Below are 23,667 nucleotides of genomic sequence, written 5' to 3'. Positions count from 1 at the left end.
TGGGGAGCGATCACGTGGGTTCTACCCGGAGGCGGAACCGCTGCTACCGGGACCTAAAGCCTTGCAGTTCACTGGCGCCTGGATACCTTAGCCATGCGCCCCCGGCGCCCTGCCTCCGCTAAGCTGGCGTTTCTAGCTGTGTTCTTGGTCGCGCCCTTGACTCTGGCTGAGACCCCATACCTGGTGCGTGTGGATGCAGCTCGCCCGCTGAGGCCTTTGCTGCCCTTTTGGAGGAGCACCGGCTTCTGGTGAGGCCCACCGCACGCTCTTGCCAAGTCCAGGAAAGCCCTTGCTCCGTTCTTTGGGTTCCTTTCATCACACCTTTGGGCTCGCTGCCCATCATTCCTGGACACTCAGGAGTGAAGATCAAATTCCTTCAGGGTGTGGCATGGGTTTTCTACTTTAGTGGCTCTCCCAAGTGCCACAGCCTCCCTAAATGCCCCCAACCCCAACCCCCGGGATCAAGAGCACGGTACTCAGGCTATAGGCTCATGATTGTACTTCGGCAGAACCAAGGGCTCTCCCAAAGTACCAAGACCTGACCTCGAGTATTGGGCCAGACCTGGTTTCTCAGTGCCTCCAAGTCTCTCTAGGAATTTGCAGATCCTCTTCTATGGCAGGCAGATGTCCTATTAGAATGTGGTACTGTGTCCTGTTGAAGCTTCCCGACCCCCCTCCCTCCCCCAAGACAAGACTGTAAAACATTTCTGGTGAAAGGGCTACTTTATCATACAACGTGGAGACATACACTGCTCCTCTGCAAGCACCTGTCAGTCAGGTATTAAATGTGTAGTACCTGGTCGGCTGTAAGCCCCTGCTTAGGACAAACACTTCACTTCTTTGTCCTGTCCCCAGCCCCCCACTGCCTCATGACCAGGCTGACCGGTTCGACCTTAGTTGGGACCAGCAACTGAACCTTGCCTACATTGGTGCTGTTCCGCACAGTGGCATCGAGCAGGTCCGGATACACTGGCTGCTGGATCTCATCACAGCCAGGTGGGTGATGCTGAGGGGCGTGCCCTGGGAGCTGCTGGTCAGAGCTTGTCTTACAGGGATGCTGAGGTGGTGGGTCTGGCCTTGTCCGGGACAGTTGTGGAGCACAGTGCTGGACTGTGGGTTGGGGAGCATCATAGTAGGGCACGGATGGGGCTGGGACTGTACTTCCTGTTAGAGCATCCTGTTGGGCAGAAGAGGAGGGGAAGGTCTCTTTGGCTATGCCTGTGCCAAAGTCTCTGTGCCTGACTTTGTACCATACATGGCCATGTTGTATAAGCTGGATAAGTATAAGCTGGATAGAGACATCGTGCCTGAAGGTCAGTCACATCACCTTAGACAGTGACACTGGACCATCTGCTCTGGAGCAGGTGACTGCCTTTGCAAGGGCCCAGTTAAGATGAGCCTAGGCATGAGAAGACCTTTCCGGAATTCAGACTCTTGACCCTTGGCCATGTGTTCAGCTCATATCTGATACCTGTGGTGCAGGGGAAGGGAATGTGTCCTTTTGGCATCTTAGAGACCGCATAATTTGCAGGACTCTGTTTCAGATAAGATGGTAACACAGACTATTATTATTAAACTGGGCACTGCTTTGGCTGAGGGATCATGTGTGTGGGTGTGGCCACTAGGGGGCAGCAGTGGTCTCAGATGTAGAGTGTCTCTATCACTGAATGTTCGGAATTCTTGAATGTGTTAAGGACACGGCGCTTTCCTTTCTTAGTTGGAGTTCCCTGACTTTTCCAGGGCAGAGGTGGTCCAAGGGTATCTCTCTCTAATGTTTCCAGTCTTCATATCATTCCTACAAAGGAGGTCAGTACTGGCTTGTGGACATGGATCTTGGTCCTGCTAAAAGGCAGAGTCAGCAGCCGCCAGCTCCTCACGGCGGGCTCGTGCAGCCTCCACAGCACTGTGTATACTGGGGAACAGGAGCTCATCCTCAGCTCCCTGGTCTTCCCCAAGGAAGCCCCCTTTCCTCAACGTGTCCCTCACTGAGGGACTGCAGCAAGCCAGAAGCAGGGTGATGTCCAGGGCCCTGTAGTCTCTGTGCAGGTCCTTCAGTGTGGCCATGCCAGCCACATCCAGGAACAGCAGTGGTGCACAGTCAATGACCACTGTGTGGAAACCGAATGCCAGGGGTACCACCAGCCCGGTCCCACTGCTCACTGAACCCATATCCTTGCCATCAGCAAGACTGCTGTCACTGACACCCACCTCTGGGCCCTTTTTCTTCCTGGTGGCTGAGTGCCCTGCATCCAGCCCTGTGAGATTGTAGAGTGACTGCAAGAAGAAATCCTTGTTGGCATAGTAGAGTGGGCCTGTGAAACGGAACACTCGCACCTCAGGTGGGGGCAGGAGGCCCTCAAACTCGGCAGCATCCTCATAGAAGGCTGAGTCTCCAATTCGAGCAAGAAGGGCAGCCCGTGGACGCTGTGTGCGGCCTGCCAGGCTGAGCAGTGAGAAGAACACCCCAGCTAGAAGTCCGGCCTCGGTGCTGACGAGCACACAGGTGGCTGCAGTAGCCACCCAGACCAGTGCATCAGCGGGGCTTAGCCGCCAAAGCTGTGGGAGGTCCTTAACCTTGCGCAGCGCCCCACGCAGGCTGACAACAATGATACAAGCTAGCACACACCGCTGCAAATCGTGAAACAGTGGAGCCAGCACCAGCAGCACCAGCAGCACCACAGCAGCACTGACCACACTGGACAACTGGGTCTGGCAGCCAGTGGCTGTCTTCACCAGGGTTTTGGACAGAGCAGCACTGGTGGCAAAACAGTGGAAGAAGGCAGGCAGCACGTTGCAGCAGCCCACGGCTAGAAGCTCTTGGTTGGCATGAACAGTGTAGCCATGACTTCGAGCAAACATCTCTGCCAATGAGATGGAGAAGGCTGAGCCCACAAGGGCTAGGGACACAGCGTCCAGGGCCACATGCCACATTATCTTAGGGTCTGGTATCTGTGGGGCTACAAAACCAGTGGGAATGTTGCCGGCCACACTTGAGCCAAACCTTGAATGGAGCTGTCCAAAGTGGGATACAAGTGTGGCCACCACAATGACTAGCAGCTCTGTGGGTACTGGCACCTTCAAACGGTGTCGGTAGCGGTCTGAGAGCTCCTTAGCCGCTATCAGCACTCCTAGGCACACGGCACTGGTGACCATGTCACATATATTGGCCTGTCCCACACTCTGCAGCAAGCTCAGCCATGTGCGGATCACCATGCCTGGCCCCTGGTGCCGAGGGATCCGCACACCCAGCAGATGTTTAGCCTGAGAAGTCAAGATGGTCACAGAGGCTCCCATAGCAAAACCGTCGAGCAATGGTTGTGAGAGGTAGGTAGACACAAAGCCCAGCCGGAGGATACCCATGAGGACCTGTAGATGGAGTACAGTCAGTTTGGTAGGTCATGAGGCAGGAGCCAGCATCAGTATAACACAAGGGTAGGGATTATAGCACAGAGCCTGATGTCTTCCCTTGCTTACTCTCCTGAGTAGACTCCTGCTGTTTTCACATGCATAATGGGCCAGAAGATACGGGGACATAACACATACATGTTGCAGCTGACGGTGGATGTTCACTTCTCACACTCTCACACATGCAGAAACTGGTTTTGTTTCAGAATCAGGGCTGTAGGCATAAGGAGGCAGACCCTTCCCCTGTGCCTTGTATGCAACACACAGCTCCTTCTACCCAGCTCCCTCCTGGGCAGCCATGGAACAGACAAGAGGAATAGAGAAGACAGGGTCAGAAGAAAAGAGCTGGATGTGGGGAGCCAGGGGAGTGCGTCTCAATTCTTAGGTCCTGCCTGTGCCAAGGTGGACATTGGGATTGTAGTCTAGCTTTTCTGAGCCATGGCCACATGGCTGAGACTACAGCTGGCCAGTCCAGCCCTACATATCTCTCCATTCTGTGACTTAAGTCCCTCGGGTGCCTAGTCCTGGGCTCCACCTCTCCCCTTGCTGGGCTGTTTTCTCTCTGAGCCTGAAGGATTCTTCTGTTTCTAGATTTTTCCTGATGGTAGTGACAAGCACCTGTAGGTGCTCTAAGAAACCAAGTCAGCCAGCCTGCTTGCTATGCAGCTAACTCCTTACCTGATAAAGTCCAGTCACCAGAGTGAGGGCAGTGGCGATTCTAATGGCATGGCAGTCCCGTCCACAGTCCTGTAGCCCAAGCACCAGTGTTGTGGTTGAGTTGTTGAGTGTGCTGCCATTGTTCCTAGGCCCCAGAGAATCCTGGGAGGGGTCAAAACCAGCCAACTGCAGTTCTCGGTCTACCACCTGACCCACCATGAGGCACAATAGGCTGAAGATGCCCACATTAACATGGCGTGAGGTGCCCATGAGGAAGTAGATAAGGTTGGCAAAGAAGGAGGTATAGAGGCTATAGATGGGCTGCAGCCCAGCCAGCAGTGAGTACGCTATGGCTTGTGGCACCAGAATAATGCCAATGACCAACCCAGACATAACATCACCTGCCAGGTACTCTTTAGGGCGGTACTGACGCAGCCAGTGCAGGACAGGAAACAGATTCTGCACCAGAGCCTGAGCACATGGTATACTGCAGGTGCAGCTCTGCTTCAACCTGGCCTTCAGTGTTTCCAGCAAACCCTGGGACACAGGAGGCTGTCGTCGGATCAGCACCAGTGTCCCACCCTTCTCTTGGGGCTCGGGAGAAGCATCCATCCTGTCCTACCACGCTCTTTGGCCAACCTGTGAGGGAGAATGGGTGTGGTTAGGAGTCTAAGCTCTTGGAGTCCAGGAGCCAGCTTCACAGAGAGTATTTGTCCACCCAAACATAGACATCAGACATCAGAGGTTGTGCTTCCGTCAAGTACTTGTTCTTCTGTGTGGATGGGTGTAAGGCCTTGAGCTCCGAAAGTTAGTTTTATGACAAGAGTGTTCACGACGGTAATGTGCTTCAGGGAGTCAGTCGTTCTACCCAGCCTCATCCCCAGCTGTGCCCTGTGGTCTACCTAATTCAGCCTCTATATGAAGTCCACCTAGAGCGTTCTGAAGGTCACCCACCGAGACGAGGGCTGGACTAGGCCCACATACACCCACGCCAGTGACAATGGAGGCAGATGCGTGCTTGATTGAGCTTGAGGTCCAAGCCACTTCCTTTCCATCTGATCTGGCAAGGGGCTCTGCCAGTCACCCCACTTCCACAGGAGTTCTCCCAAGCCATCCCCTGTTCTCCTGTGAACACCATGGGCCTGGAGGTTGGCAAAAAGCCTTGTATATTTTGTGTGCTAGGGCCCCTGGTCTATGACACCCTTTCCCGTGAATTTAGAGGGTGTCTCACCAGTCACCAGTGTATTCTGGAACCAGTGTGCCCCTAACAGAGTGCTGAGCCTCTGAGAAGAGGTTCAAGTATACTAAACAAGCACACTGCTCCACAGATGTCCACCTTTGGCCTAGCTGTCCTAGCCCCTTCTGACCTTGCCTTAGTACTGAAGAGTTCTCGGGCCATACTGACCACATGTTGGCCTTGGGTCATGTTTACTGGTTCCAAAGTACTTGTTTGTAATATTAATCAAACACTCCCTGTTCTCTTGAAACTCAGGACACGGTGGTGACTGTTGGAGCCCATTGTGCCTGACCTGAGTACTGGGGCAGCAGCTTCGTTGCTAGGATGGTGGTCTATCAGGCATCCTAGCTCTGGAGGAATTATGAAAACAATGGTACACAAGAACCACTGAGCACTCTGAAGCTCACCCCAAGTCTTTAGGGGCTCATGTTTGTGGAGGAAGGATTGTAAGTATCACCTTCCTTGTATCTGAGCAATCCCCAGAGAAATGGCAGTCTAGGTTCCTGTCTCTGCCCAGTAAACCACATCTTCCGGGGCCTGTTGTATGGGCACAACAGTTCTTACCTGGGACACTTGGCCGGCTCTGTAGGCTTCGCAATATCCAGGGGCTGCAGTGGGCTGAACCTCCAATCACTCTGGCTTCTGTTAACAGGCAAAGAACAACGTTGGCAGGCACCTCTGAGACTGACCTGTGGGAATACTCTGCTGGGCTTGCTGTTAAATTATTTACCCCCCAAATAGCTGAGTCATGGGTTTCCCCCGTCAAATGAGTATTACCTGAGCGTCTAATCCGGTGAGCTAATTCGGCAAGTTGTACTATAATCAGAGGCTCACAAATAATTATGGTTATGTGGGCTTCTGATAATCTCCCCTTTGCAGAGGGGTGGGTGCTCCAGGTGCAACAGCTTCTGTCTTGTTAAGAGGGGAGGAGGTGGGGACAGGAGTGGTGAGGCAGAATGTTTGAGTGTGAGGCCCCAGAGGAGCTCAGTGAAACGCTTCAGCTATGAGGTTATGGGGTCATGTACAGCTGACTCCACCTACCCAGATGCTGGTTATCTTCTCTCCACCTTCATGGAGCGTGTTCTAGCTGGGACAAGCTGAAGCTCAGAATCTGTTCCATGTCCCTGTGTGCAGCTACTGCTCTGTGTGTACATACTTGTGTGAATGAACACATGCCTGTGTTGTGCACAGCCCAAGGATTGCCAGCATCAAGTTAGGTGTGTTCTTCCCTTTGAAACAGGGATCCTGGATTGGCTTCAGTTCTTGCTCCCCTTTTTTTCCTCTCCTTCCTGGTACTGACCACCTGTGATCATTGTGAGGTACTTGGCCCCCATGTACTTCTGTAGGACATGGGATTTGCCTTGTAAGGATAGCCTAGAGATAAATGGCCCCTTAACATAAGCATAATTAATCAGTGCCCTCAGACTTGAGGTATGCCTCCAAGTTCTTTCTGTAAGACTGGTCAGAACCTCAGATCCACATCTTGTAGTGAGCAATGAGTCTCTCACATGTGCTTGAGAGTAAGTAGTTTTGTGTAACAGGCCTTGATCTCTTCTGTAAGCTGCTGTATTCTGGGTACCCTCTCATCCTGGAGATAGCACCCTTCATTATGGTTGGAAGGCCCAGCTAGGCTGACCTACATTCTTCACAAGCCCAAGCACAGTGGGCAGTTTGCTTTGGGACTGGGTGAAATGAAGCTATATACTTTTCTCCTCTTATCCCCAAGGGTCTTGAGAAGGGGCTTGGGATCAACAGTTGTCTTGCAGAACCGGCTGGGACCCTGAGCCTCTATTTCTTCAGGTCAGGAGATAATAAGAATTCAGAATACCATCCAGTCCACAGGTTGGACACTTCTTTGGGACATCTGTAAGCCTTGTCCAATTTCTGGCAGCCACGGGCCTGGCCAATACCCTCCTTGTGGGTAAAATGAAAATGGGATGTGGGTGGAATGGGCAGAGTGGGAAGCCTGACTGTGAGACTAGGCAGGGCTGGCTGTTCTTTGGGTTAAGTATTCCTCCACCTTTGCTCTCCCGCTCCCCACCTGGATTCCATCCTGTCTCTCCAAGTAGGTCTGCTGTTCCTAGAAGGGTCCTAACTTGTTATACCCGACCTTTGTAGGACTAGACCTCCTTTTTTCCTTACAAGCCCCGAGCCACTGTTTGCACAGCAGTTGGGAACTGTGGTTTACAGGAGCAGTTAGCGATCCAGTGGGTGTGGTGGGGCTAGTCAGAGCAGCTCCTCTTTTGTCAGCTAAATGCTCCTCTAGTGGTGGTGGGGATAGCTACTGAGGGTGCCATAAAGTGATAACCTCCCCAGTTACCCACAGAGGAGCCTCTGGGGAATGTGCTGTTGCTACATCTTTCGGAAGGGCAGAGCTGAAGTTGTGGAATGGATACACCTGTAAACACAGAGGTTCTGGGGTGGAGGAGAGTGTGAGAATATTCACCTTCCCTTCGAAGCAAAGAAAGCGGTATAGGAATGGTCCCTCTCTTCTCCACCCTCCTGGGTGGGAGGGATTGGGCCTTACATCATACACCCCCATCCTCCACCTCCACCCTGCCCCGGTAGTGTCCACAGCCAATTGAAATGTAGATGAAGTCATGTCTTCCATGACTTGCCATGAGTTCCTTTCCCCACTCATTCTTTGCCTCTACAGCTCTGTGCACTCAGGGTGGTGCTGCAATGAGGCACGGGACCAAGCCCTCTGGCCTAGCCCAATGTGCCCTTTGAGCCTCAGGCTTCTTGGCTTGCTGCTGGACACATATAGGGCAGGGGTATAGGGCCCATAGGTCTGTTTGGTCCTATGCGGCTCAGTGATTTCCTTCTTTTATCTCTAAGTCCACCATTTAAATCTTGAATATATTTTATTTGGGAAGAAAACATTGTACCCTGTCCAACAGTAGACAATGATGTACAGACAGGCTCCCCAGGACCACCACATCAGAATTTCTTCCCCCAAGCTCGGCCGAGCGCACACCTTCCTGGGGGCTTCAGCAGGTTTTCCCAACAGATACCGAGCGTTTCCGCTCTGCACGCACCACCCCCACCCGCTTGGCATCCTTCATAGTCAGCATCCATAGACCGCGTTCTCTTCGCAGCCCTGGCCCTCCCGAGCCTGCTACGTGCACCGACCTTGGTGCTGCCGGGTACTGCTGCACTCCTCTGCAGGAGCGTTCCGCCTCCCGCATGCTCAGGTTCCCCCGGGCTCACCCAGGCACTCACCAGCCGCTGTGGCCTCATCCTCCAAGCGCCCGCGCTACGCCTCTAGCGGGAGGCCTAGAGCAGTGCGACCGCTGCGGGCTCGCGTGAAAGGGCCCTTGTGTGGCCTTGCTAGTGTGGCTGCACCTTTTCCTGCCCAGCCCAGCTGGGCTGTGGCTCAGATCGCTCTGTAGGGCATGGCAGACTTCCCTACACTTCACCTCACTGACTTGCCCCCTCCCCAATTTAGGATTCTTTAACACCACCACCCTCCAGCAGAAAGGAACTAATTCACAGTGAGAACAAAGGACTGTTTCCTGGGTTTCTTGGGCATGGGAGGGCCCTGGAGGTATCTGGATGGGCTGGCATCACTGTGGAGACTGACGGGGGTGTCAGGCTGACAGTGAGGTCCCTATAGGGTTGCAGTCTTGGGACATCTCTGATGTGAGATACTGGCCCAGAAATAGGCCTGTTGCTGAGGCCTGCTCCCATGAAGTGTGCCTGGTTTGTGAAGACAGGGAACTGGTGATAGCTTCTGACTGACCCCAACAACTTGGGACTTTGGAACATGCGTTTAATCTTTATCCAAGTGTTTTTTTTTTTATTTGCAACTGTTTTTGACCATTGGGTGGAAAGGGAAAGAGCCAAACAGGTCTGTTTTGTAACTCTAGGCAGAGGCTCCAGTCCAAAAGCACAGAGGGCAGGCTGGGAGAAGCAGGACCTGAACCTGGCCATTGTGACCATGTATAGTGATGGACTGATATGCTTAGAATTGCTGGTTCTTGTAGAGGTGGTTCTACCACCCACACTCTCCAGACAAACCCATGAGCTGTCTTACACAACTTCTGGGGCAACTGTCTTTAGCACACTCTTAGAATCTGGCAGGACTGATGCTTTGTACTTGTTGGCTGGTACCTTCTAGCTACCTCAGCTGCAGAGTCTGTCCTCAGGGATGCTTTTCACCCCTTCCCCAGAATTGTAAGCCAGAGACAGCCCCAAGTATCAGTGTCCTGAAATTCGTGCAATTGTGCTGTATATCGCCCAGAGCTCACCTCAGATCTGACAGTAGACACTGTCTCCAGCGTGTCCACACTCAGTCTACACACTGTCTCCAGCATGTCCACACTCAGTCTACACACTGTCTACACACTGTCTCCAGCGTGTCCACACTCAGTCTACACACTGTCTCCAGCGTGTCCACACTCAGTCTACACACTGTCTCCAGCGTGTCCACACTGAGTCTACACACTGTCTCCAGCGTGTCCACACTCAGTCTACACACTGTCTCCAGCGTGTCCACACTGAGTCTACACACTGTCTCCAGCGTGTCCACACTCAGTCTACACACTGTCTCCAGCGTGTCCACACTGAGTCTACACACTGTCTCCAGCGTGTCCACACTGAGTCTACACACTGTCTCCAGCGTGTCCACACTCAGTCTACACACTGTCTCCAGCGTGTCCACACTCAGTCTACACACTGTCTCCAGCGTGTCCACACTGAGTCTACACACTGTCTCCAGCGTGTCCACACTGAGTCTACACACTGTCTCCAGCGTGTCCACACTCAGTCTACACACTGTCTCCAGCGTGTCCACACTGAGTCTACACACTGTCTCCAGCGTGTCCACACTCAGTCTACACACTGTCTCCAGCGTGTCCACACTCAGTCTACACACTGTCTACAGCGTGTCCACACTCAGTCTACACACTGTCTACAGCGTGTCCACACTCAGTCTACACACTGTCTCCAGCGTGTCCACACTCAGTCTACACACTGTCTCCAGCGTGTCCACACTCAGTCTACACACTGTCTCCAGCGTGTCCACACTCAGTCTACACACTGTCTACAGCATGTCCACACTCAGTCTACACACTGTCTCCAGCATGTCCACACTCAGTCTACACACTGTCTACAGCATGTCCACACTCAGTCTACACACTGTCTACACACTGTCTCCAGCGTGTCCACACTGAGTCTACACACTGTCTACAGCATGTCCACACTCAGTCTACACACTGTCTACAGCATGTCCACACCAGTCTACACACTGTCTACACACTGTCTCCAGCGTGTCCACACTCAGTCTACACACTGTCTCCAGCGTGTCCACACTCAGTCTATACACTGTCTCCAGCGTGTCCACACTCAGTCTACACACTGTCTCCAGTGTCGTCTTCTCCTTCATGCCCGTTGACGTCTCGTGTGTTCATCTCAGTTAACCCCTACTAGGATCTTTCCAGAACCTAGTGGCTTTGCTCTGATCATGACCTTACATGTCTCCTGTTTTGCTCAGAATCATGTGGCCTGAGTCATGTCCCATCTTCACATGGTCACAAGCCCCCATGTAACCCCATTCCCAGATCTGTACCTTTATTCTGCTCCAGGCCAGCTTGACTACTGCTGATTTGCTCCTACTTAAGGGTCTTTGTACTCGCTTGTTCCCCAGATATTCTCATCATTCGGCAGATCTTTGATGTCACCTCTTGAGAGTGGTTTCCTCTTCCTCATCGTCTTCCCCTTTCACTCTGATATTTCCCTTTTGCCAACCTTGTGATATTTTAATAAAGACCCAGGCAGTTGTCTGATGGCTGTTCCTCTCAGAAGCTGAGCCCTATGAGAAGAGGCCCAGTATGGAATTGAGGAAGCTCTCCACCAACTTTTCTTGTCCATCCATGTTGTTTCATAGTATGGAGAGAAGGAGAGGGACTGTGGGGCTAAGTTTGGAGCCTTAGTCTCTGAGAGTGTGTAGAATGGGGGTGGTGCCTTCCAATTTCTGCTTGTTTGTTGTCCTGTACCCCTGTTCCCATATAAGCTGCCTTAAGATGCCTCCTCACCTCTCTGCCCAATCCCTGTCTTACACCTTTCCTGTACAACTTGCCTATCCCTTGCACTTCAGTGTGGTGACTGATCTGAGCCCTACCTGAATCTCTTGAAGGTTTCATGCACACACACCTCATTCACATTTCATTGTGAGTGATAGAAGCTTCCATAGCCCCAAGTTTTTAGTGTCTTTTTTTTTTAAAGACTTATTTATTCTATATATAGTGTTCTGTCTGCATGTATGCCTGCAGGCCAGAAAAGGACACCAGATCTTATTAGAAATGGTTGTGAGCCACCATGTGGTTGCTGGGAATTGAACTCAGGAACTTTGGAAGAGGAGACAGTGCTTTTAACTGCTGAACCATCTCTCCAACCCTGTTTTCAGTGTCTTTAAGGCTTAGTGTGGGGTTCTGTGTGCATACACTTGTACAGAGTGTGTGCAGACTTGTACACGTTGTGATAGACTTTCACAGTGCTGGTCTTTTCCAAAGGGAAGGCCCATCTGAAAGCCTGGATCTCCCTGGGAACTTGGGCACCCACGTGCTTAAATGTGGTCCGAGTTCCAACCTAGAGTGTGGAGAAATACTGCTTCTCTCCAGGACTGACCTTCTCTCCACAGGAAGTCATCTAGGCAGGGGCTGATATACAACTTCACCCACTTAGATGCATTCCTGGACCTCCTCATGGAGAACCAGCTCCTCCCTGGTGAGTAGCAACCCTGCTTTCTCCACAAACTGTCATTCTGTGTCCTAGTGGGTGGTGGTATCTCAGTACTGACGACTTGATGTGTTGGATAGTGAGGCAGCTACCCCTGTGTGTTTCAGGATTTGAGCTGATGGGCAGTCCTTCTGGGCACTTCACGGACTTTGAGGACAAGCAGCAGGTGTTTGAATGGAAGGACTTGGTTTCTCTCTTGGCCAGGAGATATATCGGTGCATAGAAGGGGGAAATCCTGGGGGGCTGCAGTGGGCTGTCCTGGGGAGGCCCTCCTCCCTGATCACCCAGGCCCCTTCATGGTCTTTTCTGCCACAGACATTCCTATACCCCAGCCAGAGATGGCTGGTGGGTGAGGGATTCACCTGATGGGGGTGGGGTACTTACCTGGAACTAGATGACCCCTATCAAATGGAACCCCACCGCATGGGGCCCAATCCCTAGGAGATGCCAGGTTGGCTCTATTCCCAAACCTGAGAATAGAGCTCCCAGTGTGTAACATAGAGACACTCTGCAGGAAGGTATGGACTGACACATGTTTCCAAATGGAACTTCGAGACTTGGAATGAACCAGACCACCATGACTTTGACAATGTGTCCATGACCGCACAAGGTGGGCAGTGTTTTTCCAGGTCCTGTTGGGTGGGCTGCATGAAAGGGAAGCACGACAACACCAGACCCTCAAGACCCCTCCGCCCTAGGCTTCCTGAATTACTATGATGCCTGCTCTGAGGGGCTGCGTATGGCCAGCCCCACGTTGAGGCTGGGTGGCCCTGGGGATTCCTTCCACCCCCTGCCAAAGTCACCACTTTGCTGGAGCCTCCTGCGCCATTGTGCCAATGGAACCAACTTCTTCACTGGCGAGGTGGGCGTGCGTCTGGATTTTATCTCCCTGCACAAGAAGGTATGTGATTCCCTCACCCCTCCCTGCCTGCTTTGAGTTGAGCCTGAACTGAGAGGTACGTGCTGGCTGCAGGGCGCAGGCAGCTCCATCTCCATCCTGGAGCAGGAGGTGGCTGTTGTGGAGCAGATCCAGCAGCTGTTCCCTGAGTTCAAGGACACCCCTATTTACAATGACGAGGCAGACCCTCTGGTGGGCTGGTCACTGCCACAAACTTGGAGAGCTGATGTGACTTATGCGGCTTTGGTGGTGAAGGTGGGTCCTTGTTATGTAGCCTCATCCAGCCTCAGGAAGTCTTCCTCGGGCGGCGGTGGTGGGGACAGTACAGGCGGCCACAGGTACACGTCTCAACTGCCCTGATGTCCACAGGTTATTGCACAGCACCAGAACCTGCTGCTTGCTAATAGCAGTTCCTCCATGCGCTATGTGCTCCTGAGCAATGACAATGCCTTCCTGAGTTACCACCCACACCCTTTCTCCCAGCGCACACTTACTGCCCGCTTCCAGGTCAACAATACTTGCCCACCCCATGTGCAGCTCCTGCGAAAGCCAGTCCTCACAGTCATGGGGCTGATGGCCCTGCTGGGTGAGCAATGACCCTGCTTCTGCATATGCTGGGTCAGAGTGAGAGAACATGGAAATGCTGGGCAGGGACAAGCATACTTCCTCCAGCTGCTGGGTGGGTTTCTTAGGCTGGTTTCCCAAATCTCCACTTCATCCCCTCCTCCCATTCTGTGGACTGAACAGTATGGCAGGGCCTCTCACAAATGGTGGGAGCCAGGCATTAGGGTAGGAAGCCAGGTGCTGGGTGTGAGGGAGCCAACAGCCTCGGTCCTCTGCCTGACCTGTAGATGGAGAACAACTCTGGGCAAAGGTGTCAGAGGCTGGGGCTGTGTTGGACAGCAATCACACAGTGGGTGTCCTGGCCAGCATCCATCGCCCCGAAGTCTCCTCAGAGGCCTGGCGTACCACGGTCCTGATCTATGCTAGTGATGACATCCATGTACACCTCAACCGCAGTATCCCCGTGACTCTTCACCTTCGCGGGGTACCCCCTGGATTGGGTGAGTGAGGTTCTGAAGAAAGTTGGGATCCCAGCAGGGATGAGACAAGGGAGGTAAATTATGGCGTATGGGTTCACAGGGCTTGTCTATGTAGTACACTACCTAGACAATCAACTCTGCAGCCCCTACCGTGAGTGGCAGCACATGGGTCAGCCAGTCTTCCCCACTGCAGAGCAGTTCCGACATATGCGCATGGTGGAGGTTTGTGGGCAAGAAGGGAGGGGGGAGAAGGGGCACCTTAGTTATTGGGGAGGTTTGCCAACCACATGTTGCTTCCTTGTCTCCAGGACCCAGTGGTTGAAGTACCACGTCCCTTCCCTGCTGGAGGCCACCTGACTTTACATAGGAAGCTTTCTTTGCCATCGCTTTTGCTGGTGCATATATGCACACAACCCTTGAAGCCACCAGGGAAGGCAAGTGGCAGCTTTCTACCCCACCTGTGAGGCTCCCTAGCTCACCCCTTCATAGCTACTCCCTCCTCACAGGTTAGCCGGCTCCGTGCACTGCCCCTGACGCGTGGGCAGTTGGTTCTAGTCTGGTCGGATGAGCATGTGGGCTCCAAGTGCGTGAGTGGGGGTGGTTATCCTTCCCTACGTCATTACCCTTGTGATCATTCATCTCCCTCCTCTATTGCTGTGGACCTCTGTGCTCAATACGCAATGCACACACCCGCACAGATCCATTTGTGTGAGTTGGAGATCACTCCAATGCTCTCCCCTCACTGTGACCTGTCACAATTTGAGAGTAACCAGGGACCCTAGCGGTACCAGGAAGGGAGCTGAAGAGTAGAGGGTTGTGGGTCCACCTTACCCCACCAATCTAGGCCTTCAGGGTTTACCTGGTCCCAGCTTCAGTACTGACCCAGCCCTCCCCAGGTGCCTGTGGACATATGAGATCCAGTTCTCCCAGAAGGGTGAGGCGTATGCCCCAATCAGCAGGAGGCCGTCTACTTTCAACCTCTTTGTGTTCAGCCCAGGTGCGCTCAAAACCCTGACCTTGGCGGTTGTATTGCTGGACTTCCCACGGTATGGTGTGGGGTGGGTCTGGGGCTTCAGGAACTTCAGAAAACATGTGCTTTTGTGTCTGCAGACACAGGTGTGGTTTCTGGCTCCTATCGAGTGCGAGCATTGGACTACTGGGCCCGGCCAGGCCCCTTCTCCGATCCTGTGACTTACCTGGATGTCCCTGCCTCGTGAGAGCCACTGGCTTGTAGTGACTGGTGAGCCTGTGCTGACTGGTATATGGGGTCGGCCAGGTTGAGCTAGATTGGGCTCCCTTTGATGTTTCCCCATTTTCTTTTAAAGTATCTTTCTCTACCTCAGCCTTGGAGTCTGTCTTTGTGGATGAACACTACAGGGGGCACAGCTGCAGTGACCTTTGCCTGCCTTCCTCTCTCCTCCCAGATGTTCAAAAGTTTAACTTTGGAACTAGGAAGATGGCTCAGTGGGTAAAGTGCTTGCTGTGCAAACATGAGGACTTGAGTTCTGATATCTAGCACTCATGTAAAGGCCGGGCCTGGCGATAGATGCCTATAACCCTAGTGTTGGTGGGAGCAACAGAGGCAGGCCAGGGTTCACTGCTAATCTAGTCTCCCTGAAACGGCAAGCTCCAGGTCCAGTAAGAAATCCTGCTTCAGAAAAATCCAGTAGAGAACTATAGAGAAGACACTCAATATTGAACTTTGGTCTTCTCTCTCTCTCTCTCTCTCTCTCTCTCTCTCTCTCTCTCTCTCTCTCTCTCCAAACACACTGCACATCACACTATGCATACACAGTCTAAATTCAGTTACCTTTCTGAGACTCAAGACAAACTTTTAGCTTGAGATTCTACAATATCAAAAATAAAGCTATGCTGGGCTGGAGAGATGGCTCAGAGGGTAAGAGCATTGCCTGCTCTTCCAAAGGTCCCGAGTTCAATTCCCAGCAACCATATGGTGGCTCACAACCATCTGTAATGAGGTCTGGTGTCCTCTTCTGGCCCGCAGGCTTACATGGAAGGAATGCTGTATACATAATAAATAAATAAATATTTTTTTTAAAAAAGCTATGCACTTCTGAAATGCAATTGCATAGGATAAACATCTCCATTTCAACAGGAAAATAAATGACAAGGAAGGATTTAACTGAAGCAAGACCAAAACATTAAATCCTGAAAGACAAACATTCAATCCTGTAGATACAGTCCCAGAATTGGGGCACATGTTATTGTGATGTGAACTCTAAAAAAGTTCTGTCTTTGTGGTGTTGCCATTTACAGCTCCTCTGACTTTTCTCCTGGGCTGGTATCTTAGGTTTTCCATTGCTGTGATTAGACATGACGAGCGTAAGCGACTTGGGTGGGACAAAGTTTATTTTGCTTATATTTCCAGGCTACAGTCTATCATTGAACGAAGTCAGGGCAGGAACCTGGAGGCAGGAACTGATGTAGAAGCCATGGAGAAGTGCTGCTTACTGGCTTGTTGTCCACGGCTTTCTCAGTCTATTTTCTTATAGACCCCAGGACCATCAGCCAAAAGGGTGGCACCTCTCACAGTGGCCTGGGCCCTCCTACATCAATCACTAATTAAGAAAATGCAATACAGGCTTGCTCATAGGTCAATCCTGTCAGGGCATTTTCTTAGTTGAGGTTCCCTCTTCCCAATGACTCTAGCCTGTGACAAATTGACATGAAACTATTCCATCCTCAACGGACATTACCAGGCCTCCCAAGTCTTCCTTTGAAATCTGACTGGAAGCCTATATAACCCTGTAGCTGTAATTCTTGTATTCTATCTTCTAAGCCAGCGTCCTGTGGATCACACAAAGCTTGGATGGTATCTGAGGACCCTTGGGCCATCCATGGCGGCAGTAAACTGAAGTGCCTTGTTAGCTTGGTAACTTGTAGAGGGGGAGGCTGTTCACCTCATAGGGAACAGGAAGCAGAGTAAGGTTAGAATTAAGTGTAACTTTCAAAAGCACTTCTTCACTGACCTTTGTCCAACTAGGCCCTACTTCCTAAAGTTTCTAGAATCTCCCAAAATAGAACCATTACCTGGAAACAATTGTTTAACATGTAAGCCTTTTGGAGGATTATATTTACTATTTAAAATACGCTGGATATATCACCTTGGTTCAGGCCACTGGAAGAACCCTTGCTCTTTCAGCATTGGTCTCTGGTGTGCTAAGACACAGTTACATCCCTTTCAGGTGGTCTGTTGGACGCACATGTCCTAAATTCATTCTGCACATATCCCTTCCCTTCAGCAGTCCATGAAAAAGCCCAACATACAGAAATTTGTGCTGCAGCCTAGGCCTGGTGCCAAGCTCTTCCAAGTTAGTATTACCTACTGTCCAGGAAATAAGTCTGAATGGAATGCTTGTACACGCTGCGTGGCTACATCCAATTTAGAGTTCCTCTGGCCTTGTGCCTCTTAGAAGTGGGGAGAGTAAATAAAATACAGTGACCTTCTGTAGTGCTTTTTATCCCCATAGGCTGGCCTTGAAACCTGGACCCTTCCGTCTCAGCCTCCCTAGTACTAAGATTATGGGTGTGTATCACCATGCCTGTCAATGACCCCTCACTTCAAATAAAATAGGACATTTCCCACTGCCATGGGATCACCGCAGGCTTCCCTAGAGAATGCTGAGCTTTTCAGAGCTTGCCTTCCACCTCTTGGAAGTATGTTTTGCTAAAGCCTCCAGGGCATGTAACTTCTTGCCCACCAAGCCCAGTGAGCATGACCAACAGGTTGCATTAATTTTGGAAGAGTGATATCACCAGCAAACTTCACACCCATTATGTGAAAGTAGACTGCCTTTAATGAGACAAAGAACACTTTCCAGTGGAGAAACTGATGTGTCAGGCAGTCAGCCCTCAGATGTAGTGTGTGCTGACGTGGCCATGTTGCAGCGAACCACTAACACTTAATATCTGTGGGGCAAGTTATGAGGATCTGGAAGAAGACCTCTCCATCTCCCTCTCTGTCCTAGAAACTGGAAAGTGGCCTAATGGGTGGTCTTCAGAACAAGCCAACATGGTCTGCTGAAAGATGTCCCTGAAAGCCTCACTGGCCAGTAGGCCACTTAGTTCTCAGGTGACAGGACTGTAGCCACTTAGACCCATTATCCAATCACTGTGAGAGTTCACCTTCCTCTTCCAGGTGGGGCCTAGCCTCCCTCGTTCTAGGTTCTGTGTCTGTAAAGTGGCTCGGGTCAGGGATTAATATGATGCCCTGGAGCATCATATTAATAGTTTGTGCTGGCAAAGGGGCCTGTGGGCCCATGTCTGGCAGCACTCTGCAGCCTGTCCTCTGTGGTAATATCTCAGGCCCTGATGGTGTTTTATCATACTGGTCTCCTCAGTGCCACAGATTTCTGCAGGCACACTGCTGCGGAAGTGCTTGAGCAATTCTTGACTAAGGAGTTAAGAGCCAGCTCTGAAGCATCCCATATGCCTGTGCTGTATTTACTTCCAAAGGGCTTTGGATACTGTTTGATACACTGATCACTGTCCCTGTGTATGTCATGAAGGAGGTATCACCAACTTCCTAGGACAGTGTCTGCAGGCAGGGTACTGTCCAGATCTCTCAACTTGACTTTTGAACCCTGTAGGTGCTCAGGCTCACACCACAGACTTCAGACCCTTGATACTCTAGGCAGTCATGCAGGAGCTTACTGGCTTGCTCTTCATGGCTTGCTCACTTTGCTCTTCTACTAGACAGGTCCATCTGCATTATCCATAGTGAGGTAGGTCCTCACATCAGTCATTAATCAAGAAAATGGTCCTGAGACTTGCCTACAGGCAAGTTTTGATTTTGATTGTGTAGTTCATTTAAAAATGCAATGTATAATTAAAAATATAGGTTGTTAATGGATAATCATCGATAATAGTCAAGCTTAAAGTAATGTTAGTCTGATTTTCTAGAACAGCATAGATATATTTCAGATAGACATTCACATCTTTCAAAGACTACAGAACATGGCATTTACTGTTTTAATAACTTAGGACTTTTCATGACAATGAGACACGTCTGCTCCTGGCAGCACCAATCTACTTCAAGAGGAAGATGGGCATCGAAGAGGCTCCTTATGGAGTTGGTTAGCCATTTGGGCAAGAAACAGCTCTTGCCTGGACTGTTATATAAACTGGACACAGAAAACCCGCAGAGAGAGGACTACTGAACTTGCCTAAAGGTGAGATGATCTTTCGGTGTTCCTGATTCATGAAAGAGTCTGCGAGACATTCTGCAGGACACAGCAGATACTGACTGAACTGCCTTTAAAATTTCCTGCTTCATGAAAATGTCTCTGGATATTATGGGCCTAAAGGCTGAAGATGGGTGCCCCAACGATACAGAGGAACTTTGGGTGACTGCCCAGGCAGCGAGATGTCTCTGTCATTTCTAGAGTTTTGGAAGTTGCTTACTTCTTGTTTACTTAGGTAATATTATATCCTTCTGGAGTCTTTGATGGAGTTGAAAAATGGATAGTCATAGTTATAGTTTTCCATTATTATGATAAAGATATAGTTATAAATATTATGACTGTAATTCTTGCTTAATAACTGTTTTGTTATATGTAATTTTACTATGTTAAAATGAAAGCTTTTCTTTTTTGTTTAAACAGAAAAAGGGGAAATGATGGAGGAGGGTTATCTGTCTATTGTGTTATTTTCATTGGTCAATAAAGAGACTGCCTTGGGCCCTTGATAGGACAGAAAATTAGGTAGGCGGAGTAAACAGAATAGAATGCTGGGAAGAGAGCAATGAAGCAGATGCCATGGAGCCAGCCACCAGGTCAGACATGCTGAATCTTTTCCGGTAAGCCACTACCTCGTGGTGCTACCACGAGATTATTAGAAATGGGTTAATATCAAGATATGAGAGTTAGTCAGTAACTAACTCTCTAGAGATAATGAGCCAGGCAGTGCTTAAATGAATATAACTTGTGTGTTATTATTTCTGGGGCTAAGCTAGCCATGCAGGAGCCGTGTGGGATGAAAAGCAGGCCTGCCCGCAGCTCCTTTCTACACAATCTGATGGAGACAATTCCTCAATTGAGGTTTCCTCTTCACAGATGACTCTAATTTGTGCCAAATTGACAAAAGCTAATAATGATAGAAGGTTTATGTCATAATGCCACTTCTGGCCCTGATCACTGGGCATAGTTGGTCCTTAGCTCTTCTCTTGGTCTGACTGGCATATTTCATTTTCTTTTCTTGTTCCTCCTCCCTCATGGCCTGGTTCAGTTTGGACCGTTCCAGATGCTTCTTGCTGAACTCTCCCTCATATCTACAATAAAACCCTTCTCCTCAACCATACCTTGGAGTGATCATGTCCTAATTTTCATTCAGGGTGCTGTATTAGTTACTTTTCTATTGCTATAATAATACAACATGACCAAGGCATCTGTGGAAGAATTTATTCTGGCTTAGTTTCACAGGCATAAAATTTACTATGGCAGGAAGGCATAGCAGTGAGAAGCAGGCACGGTCGTAGAAGTAGGAAACAGAGATCACAAACTTTCAGCTACACACACAAAGCAGACAGTGAGTTGGAGGAAGGGCAAGGGCATAAATTCTCAAAAACATGCCTCCAGTGGAGTCTTGTCTGAAACTAAATCTCAAAATCAAAAAGTAGTACTACATTATGTAAACATATGTATATATGTTCTAATTTTGAAGAACACAGAATATGTATTACCCTTCCCAAGGGGAGGAATGGGGGTATAGTGGGAAAATGCTGGACCAAAAGAAGACTGAAACCCAGGAGTGAAAACTGTAAATCCTATAGCTCCATGTCTGGTGCCTAGGATTTTAGTTTTAAAGTGCTTAAATGGCATAGCCTCCCACCCACTTTGCTGCCTGCAACATACATCTCTCTTTTGGGCATGGTTGCAATCCCTGTCTGCAACGCTCCTTGGCAGATGCCTCATAGCTGAGCATCTCCAACATCCCGGGGGTTTCACTGCATCCTGGTGTAGATGTCACAGCTTCATGCAATGGCCTCTCACATTGCCCCTTTAAGCTTTCATGCGGGGACTCTGCTTCCAAACACTGCCTGACCTTAGTTGTGAACATCTGTGCATATATATTTTGTGGATCTTTATTTCTGTTGAGTGTGGACCTGAGAGTGTGTTGCCCAGAGCATATGTTAGATTCAGGTTTCTTTGGTGAGTTCCAGGCCAGCCAGAGCTACAAATCAAGACAGTGTCTCATAAACAACAACAACAACAACAATAACAACAAACAAACAAAAACAAACAACCCCCCAAACAAAAACAAAACTTTGTAATGTAATCTATTAACTGCATTGTTATTTCTTACTTTAAACAGTTGTCTTTTCTATTCTTTTTGAAACAAGGTTTTATTATGTACCCCAGGATAACCTCAAACTTATGATCCTCCTACTTCAGTGTCCAGAATGCTGGAATTACAGAAATCTGCTTCTGCACCTACCTTTAAAAGTTACCTTTTAAAGGGAATTAAATAAGACGAGCATTACTTACATCTGTTTACTCATGCAGTACTAATGTGATCTTTATCTCTCCTAGAGGAGACACACTCCTTCTTGTGTGTCTTCATCTGTTTGAAGGACACCCTTTAGTCCTTCTTTAGAACAGAACTGCTGGTCACAACAAATTCTTTCAGCTTAATATCTTTAATTTAGCATTTTCTTTTAAAGGCTTTTTTTTTTTCTGGCAAAGAACACTAACTTAATGAGTTTCTTTTCCTGGCATTAAACACACTGCTTTTGTTTTTGTCGCTTGAAACTGCTTTCACACACTCTGATTTTCACAGCCAGCTTTACAACAGTGTGGTGCTTTTCATCATGTTTGCTGAATTTAGGTGTGTTGAGCCCTCTGCAACCCTGGGTATGTATATTGCTCATCACCTTTGGAAACATTTATGGGTGTTTTGCTTGCATGTATGTCTGTGCACCATGTGTGCCTAGTGCCCAAGAAGGCCAGAAGAGGGCCTCAGATGTCCTGGGACTGAGCTAAGATGGTTGTGAGCCACTATGTGGGTGCTAGGGATTGAACCCTTTGAAGAGTAGACATTGCTTCCAACTGCTGAACCATCTCTCCAGCCCTTTTATCCATTTTCCTTAAGGGTATTTTTCTTTTCTTTTCTTTTTTTGTCTTTCCTTTTCTCTTTTAGAGATTCCAGTTTTACTTGTCCCTCCCACTAGAGTTTACTGATGTCAACTGATGCTTCTTCAACTCTACCCAGCCATCTTCCTCTGCACAGTTTTTTTTTTCTTTGCACAGTTCTGTTGCATTCATGTCCAGTAACTCTTGCTTTTGCAATTATTCATCATCTTAATTCTGGGCACTTAATTTCATGTCTAGAACTGGATTTGCAGATGCAAGTCTTTCCTCATTATTGTATGCAACATCTCAGTCTTCCTTGTAGCACATCACCTATCTTCCACACCCACAGTCTCACTCTGTAGTCCAGGCTGGCCTAGGACTCATGCTCCTCCTTCCTCATTCTCCTATGTGCTGAGATAACTGATCACTCCTGGCTTCTTACAATATCTAAAATACAGAAATAGTTGCAGAATGTGATGTTTCTACTTCTAATTCTGCTACCTGTTGTTTCTGGTCAATTTTGCGCGACTGCCCATCTTTCCCGCCTGAGTTATAACTTTGCATTTCTTTTCATGTTTTTATAGATCATGTGGAATTATGCTGAGTATTTCTATTTCTGCGCATGCTTCTGGGATGCAGCTGGGTTACTTGGAAGATGGGAGACCCTCTGGATCTTGTTTTCGCACATCAGGAGGGGGCAAAACTACTTGATCTGAGTGATTCTTCCCCACTTCAACTTAGGCTTCTTTTATATTCTAGCTACTGTCACTTGAGCTTTGTGGTTCGACTTGGGCAGTGGGCACTGTATCTGATTGACTCCAGGCAGCTCCTGTTCTCCTGGTATTTCCCTCTTTTGTCTTCTTGCCTTCTGCCTGCATCTCACCTGGGTTCTGCCTGAGAGTGAAGAGGACACTTGTTGGCAGTCATTTCCCTTTTTTTTCCTTCTTTTTCTCTCTCTTTTTTTTTTTTTCGAGACAGGGTTTCTCTGTAGCTTTGGAGCCCATCCTGGAAATAGCTCTTGTAGACTAGGCTGGCCTCAAACTCACAGAGATTCACCTGCCTCTGCCTCCCATGTGCTGGGATTAAAGGCATGTGCTACCACTGCCCGGCAGTAGTCATTTTCCAAAAGGTGCTGTCTGTCCTTTGCTGCCACGTCTCATGGTTTCAGTGGCTTTTGCATTTATTTGCATTTATTTCTCACTGTTGATTGTTTCAGGTGAGAGTGAAAATCAGATCCTAACTACATCTCAATTCTCTGCAGATCTTTTTGGGGGCATATGTACTTTTCAGCCTATACAGCTGATAAGAGACCGTCCTCACAGTAGGTTTGATTGTCTTCCTTGTTCAACCACAGCTCTAGACCATCACCGAGCCTGGTCTTACCAGGGCTCAGAGAATGAAGATCACAGAAAGAGAGACTTAGGGACTGCAGGGACTTACCTGTGCCGGCAGATGTGACAAATAAACTCAAGCCCGTGATGCTATGCAGTGGGATTGCCTACTGGACACAGAATAACCAACAGCCTAGATTTCACTTTTAAAGGGGCAGGGCTTGCACTCAATATACTCCGGTTTCTGGTTCCAAACGCAGTGAAGCAA

At 49.5% G+C, this 23,667-nt stretch overlaps 2 protein-coding genes across 10 annotated transcripts; one reads left to right on the top strand and one right to left on the bottom strand.

Annotated features, from left to right (window-relative positions):
• Idua (alpha-L-iduronidase) lies at positions 1 to 22,671 on the top strand. Of its 7 annotated transcripts, none has more exons than XM_087908750.1 (15): positions 3 to 248; positions 856 to 996; positions 11,940 to 12,025; positions 12,145 to 12,252; positions 12,552 to 12,647; positions 12,736 to 12,938; positions 13,011 to 13,190; positions 13,305 to 13,521; positions 13,787 to 13,999; positions 14,079 to 14,200; positions 14,287 to 14,412; positions 14,485 to 14,561; positions 14,875 to 14,975; positions 15,089 to 15,218; positions 22,653 to 22,671. In XM_087908750.1, exons 1-14 carry the CDS (start codon positions 94 to 96, stop codon positions 15,193 to 15,195), a joined length of 1,932 nt encoding a protein of 643 aa, XP_087764876.1. In that variant the 5' UTR covers positions 3 to 93; the 3' UTR covers positions 15,196 to 15,218; positions 22,653 to 22,671. The 7 variants fall into 7 exon arrangements, with proteins under 7 accessions (XP_085547629.1, XP_087764876.1, XP_087764875.1 ...); XM_087908749.1 differs by lacking the exon at positions 22,653 to 22,671 and adding an exon at positions 18,983 to 20,296; XM_048447028.3 differs by lacking the exon at positions 22,653 to 22,671 and adding an exon at positions 15,322 to 15,472.
• Positions 705 to 8,991, bottom strand: Slc26a1 (solute carrier family 26 member 1). Of its 3 annotated transcripts, none has more exons than XM_048447024.3 (4): positions 8,522 to 8,991; positions 5,864 to 5,941; positions 4,084 to 4,701; positions 705 to 3,366 (listed from the first exon to the last, which is right to left on the bottom strand). In XM_048447024.3, the coding sequence occupies exons 3-4, from the start codon at positions 4,672 to 4,674 to the stop codon at positions 1,843 to 1,845; spliced, it is 2,115 nt and encodes a 704-aa protein (XP_048302981.2). In that variant the 5' UTR covers positions 4,675 to 4,701; positions 5,864 to 5,941; positions 8,522 to 8,991; the 3' UTR covers positions 705 to 1,842. The 3 variants fall into 3 exon arrangements, with proteins under 3 accessions (XP_048302981.2, XP_048302979.2, XP_048302980.2); XM_048447022.3 differs by lacking the exon at positions 8,522 to 8,991 and adding an exon at positions 6,077 to 6,296 and having other exon boundaries at positions 5,864 to 5,988; XM_048447023.3 differs by lacking the exon at positions 8,522 to 8,991 and adding an exon at positions 6,077 to 6,296.
• Positions 22,672 to 23,667: the final 996 nt, after the last annotated feature.

This window comes from Myodes glareolus, chromosome 8 (assembly GCF_982192425.1).
Source record: "Myodes glareolus chromosome 8, mMyoGla1.1, whole genome shotgun sequence".
Classification (NCBI taxonomy): Eukaryota; Metazoa; Chordata; class Mammalia; order Rodentia; family Cricetidae; genus Myodes; species Myodes glareolus.
This window is presented reverse-complemented; position numbering and strand designations above follow the sequence as displayed.

Coding starts and splice junctions, on each gene's coding strand:
- Idua (XM_087908750.1), top strand. CDS start 94: ATGCGCCCCCGGCGCCCTGCCTCCGCTAAGCTGGCGTTTCTAGCTGTG. Junction 14,000..14,078: donor CGGGGTACCCCCTGGATTGG/GTGAGTGAGGTT, acceptor ATGGGTTCACAG/GGCTTGTCTATGTAGTACAC. Junction 14,201..14,286: donor GACATATGCGCATGGTGGAG/GTTTGTGGGCAA, acceptor CCTTGTCTCCAG/GACCCAGTGGTTGAAGTACC.
- Slc26a1 (XM_048447024.3), bottom strand. CDS start 4,674: ATGGATGCTTCTCCCGAGCCCCAAGAGAAGGGTGGGACACTGGTGCTG. Junction 3,367..4,083: donor TGGTGACTGGACTTTATCAG/GTAAGGAGTTAG, acceptor CTCCATCTACAG/GTCCTCATGGGTATCCTCCG.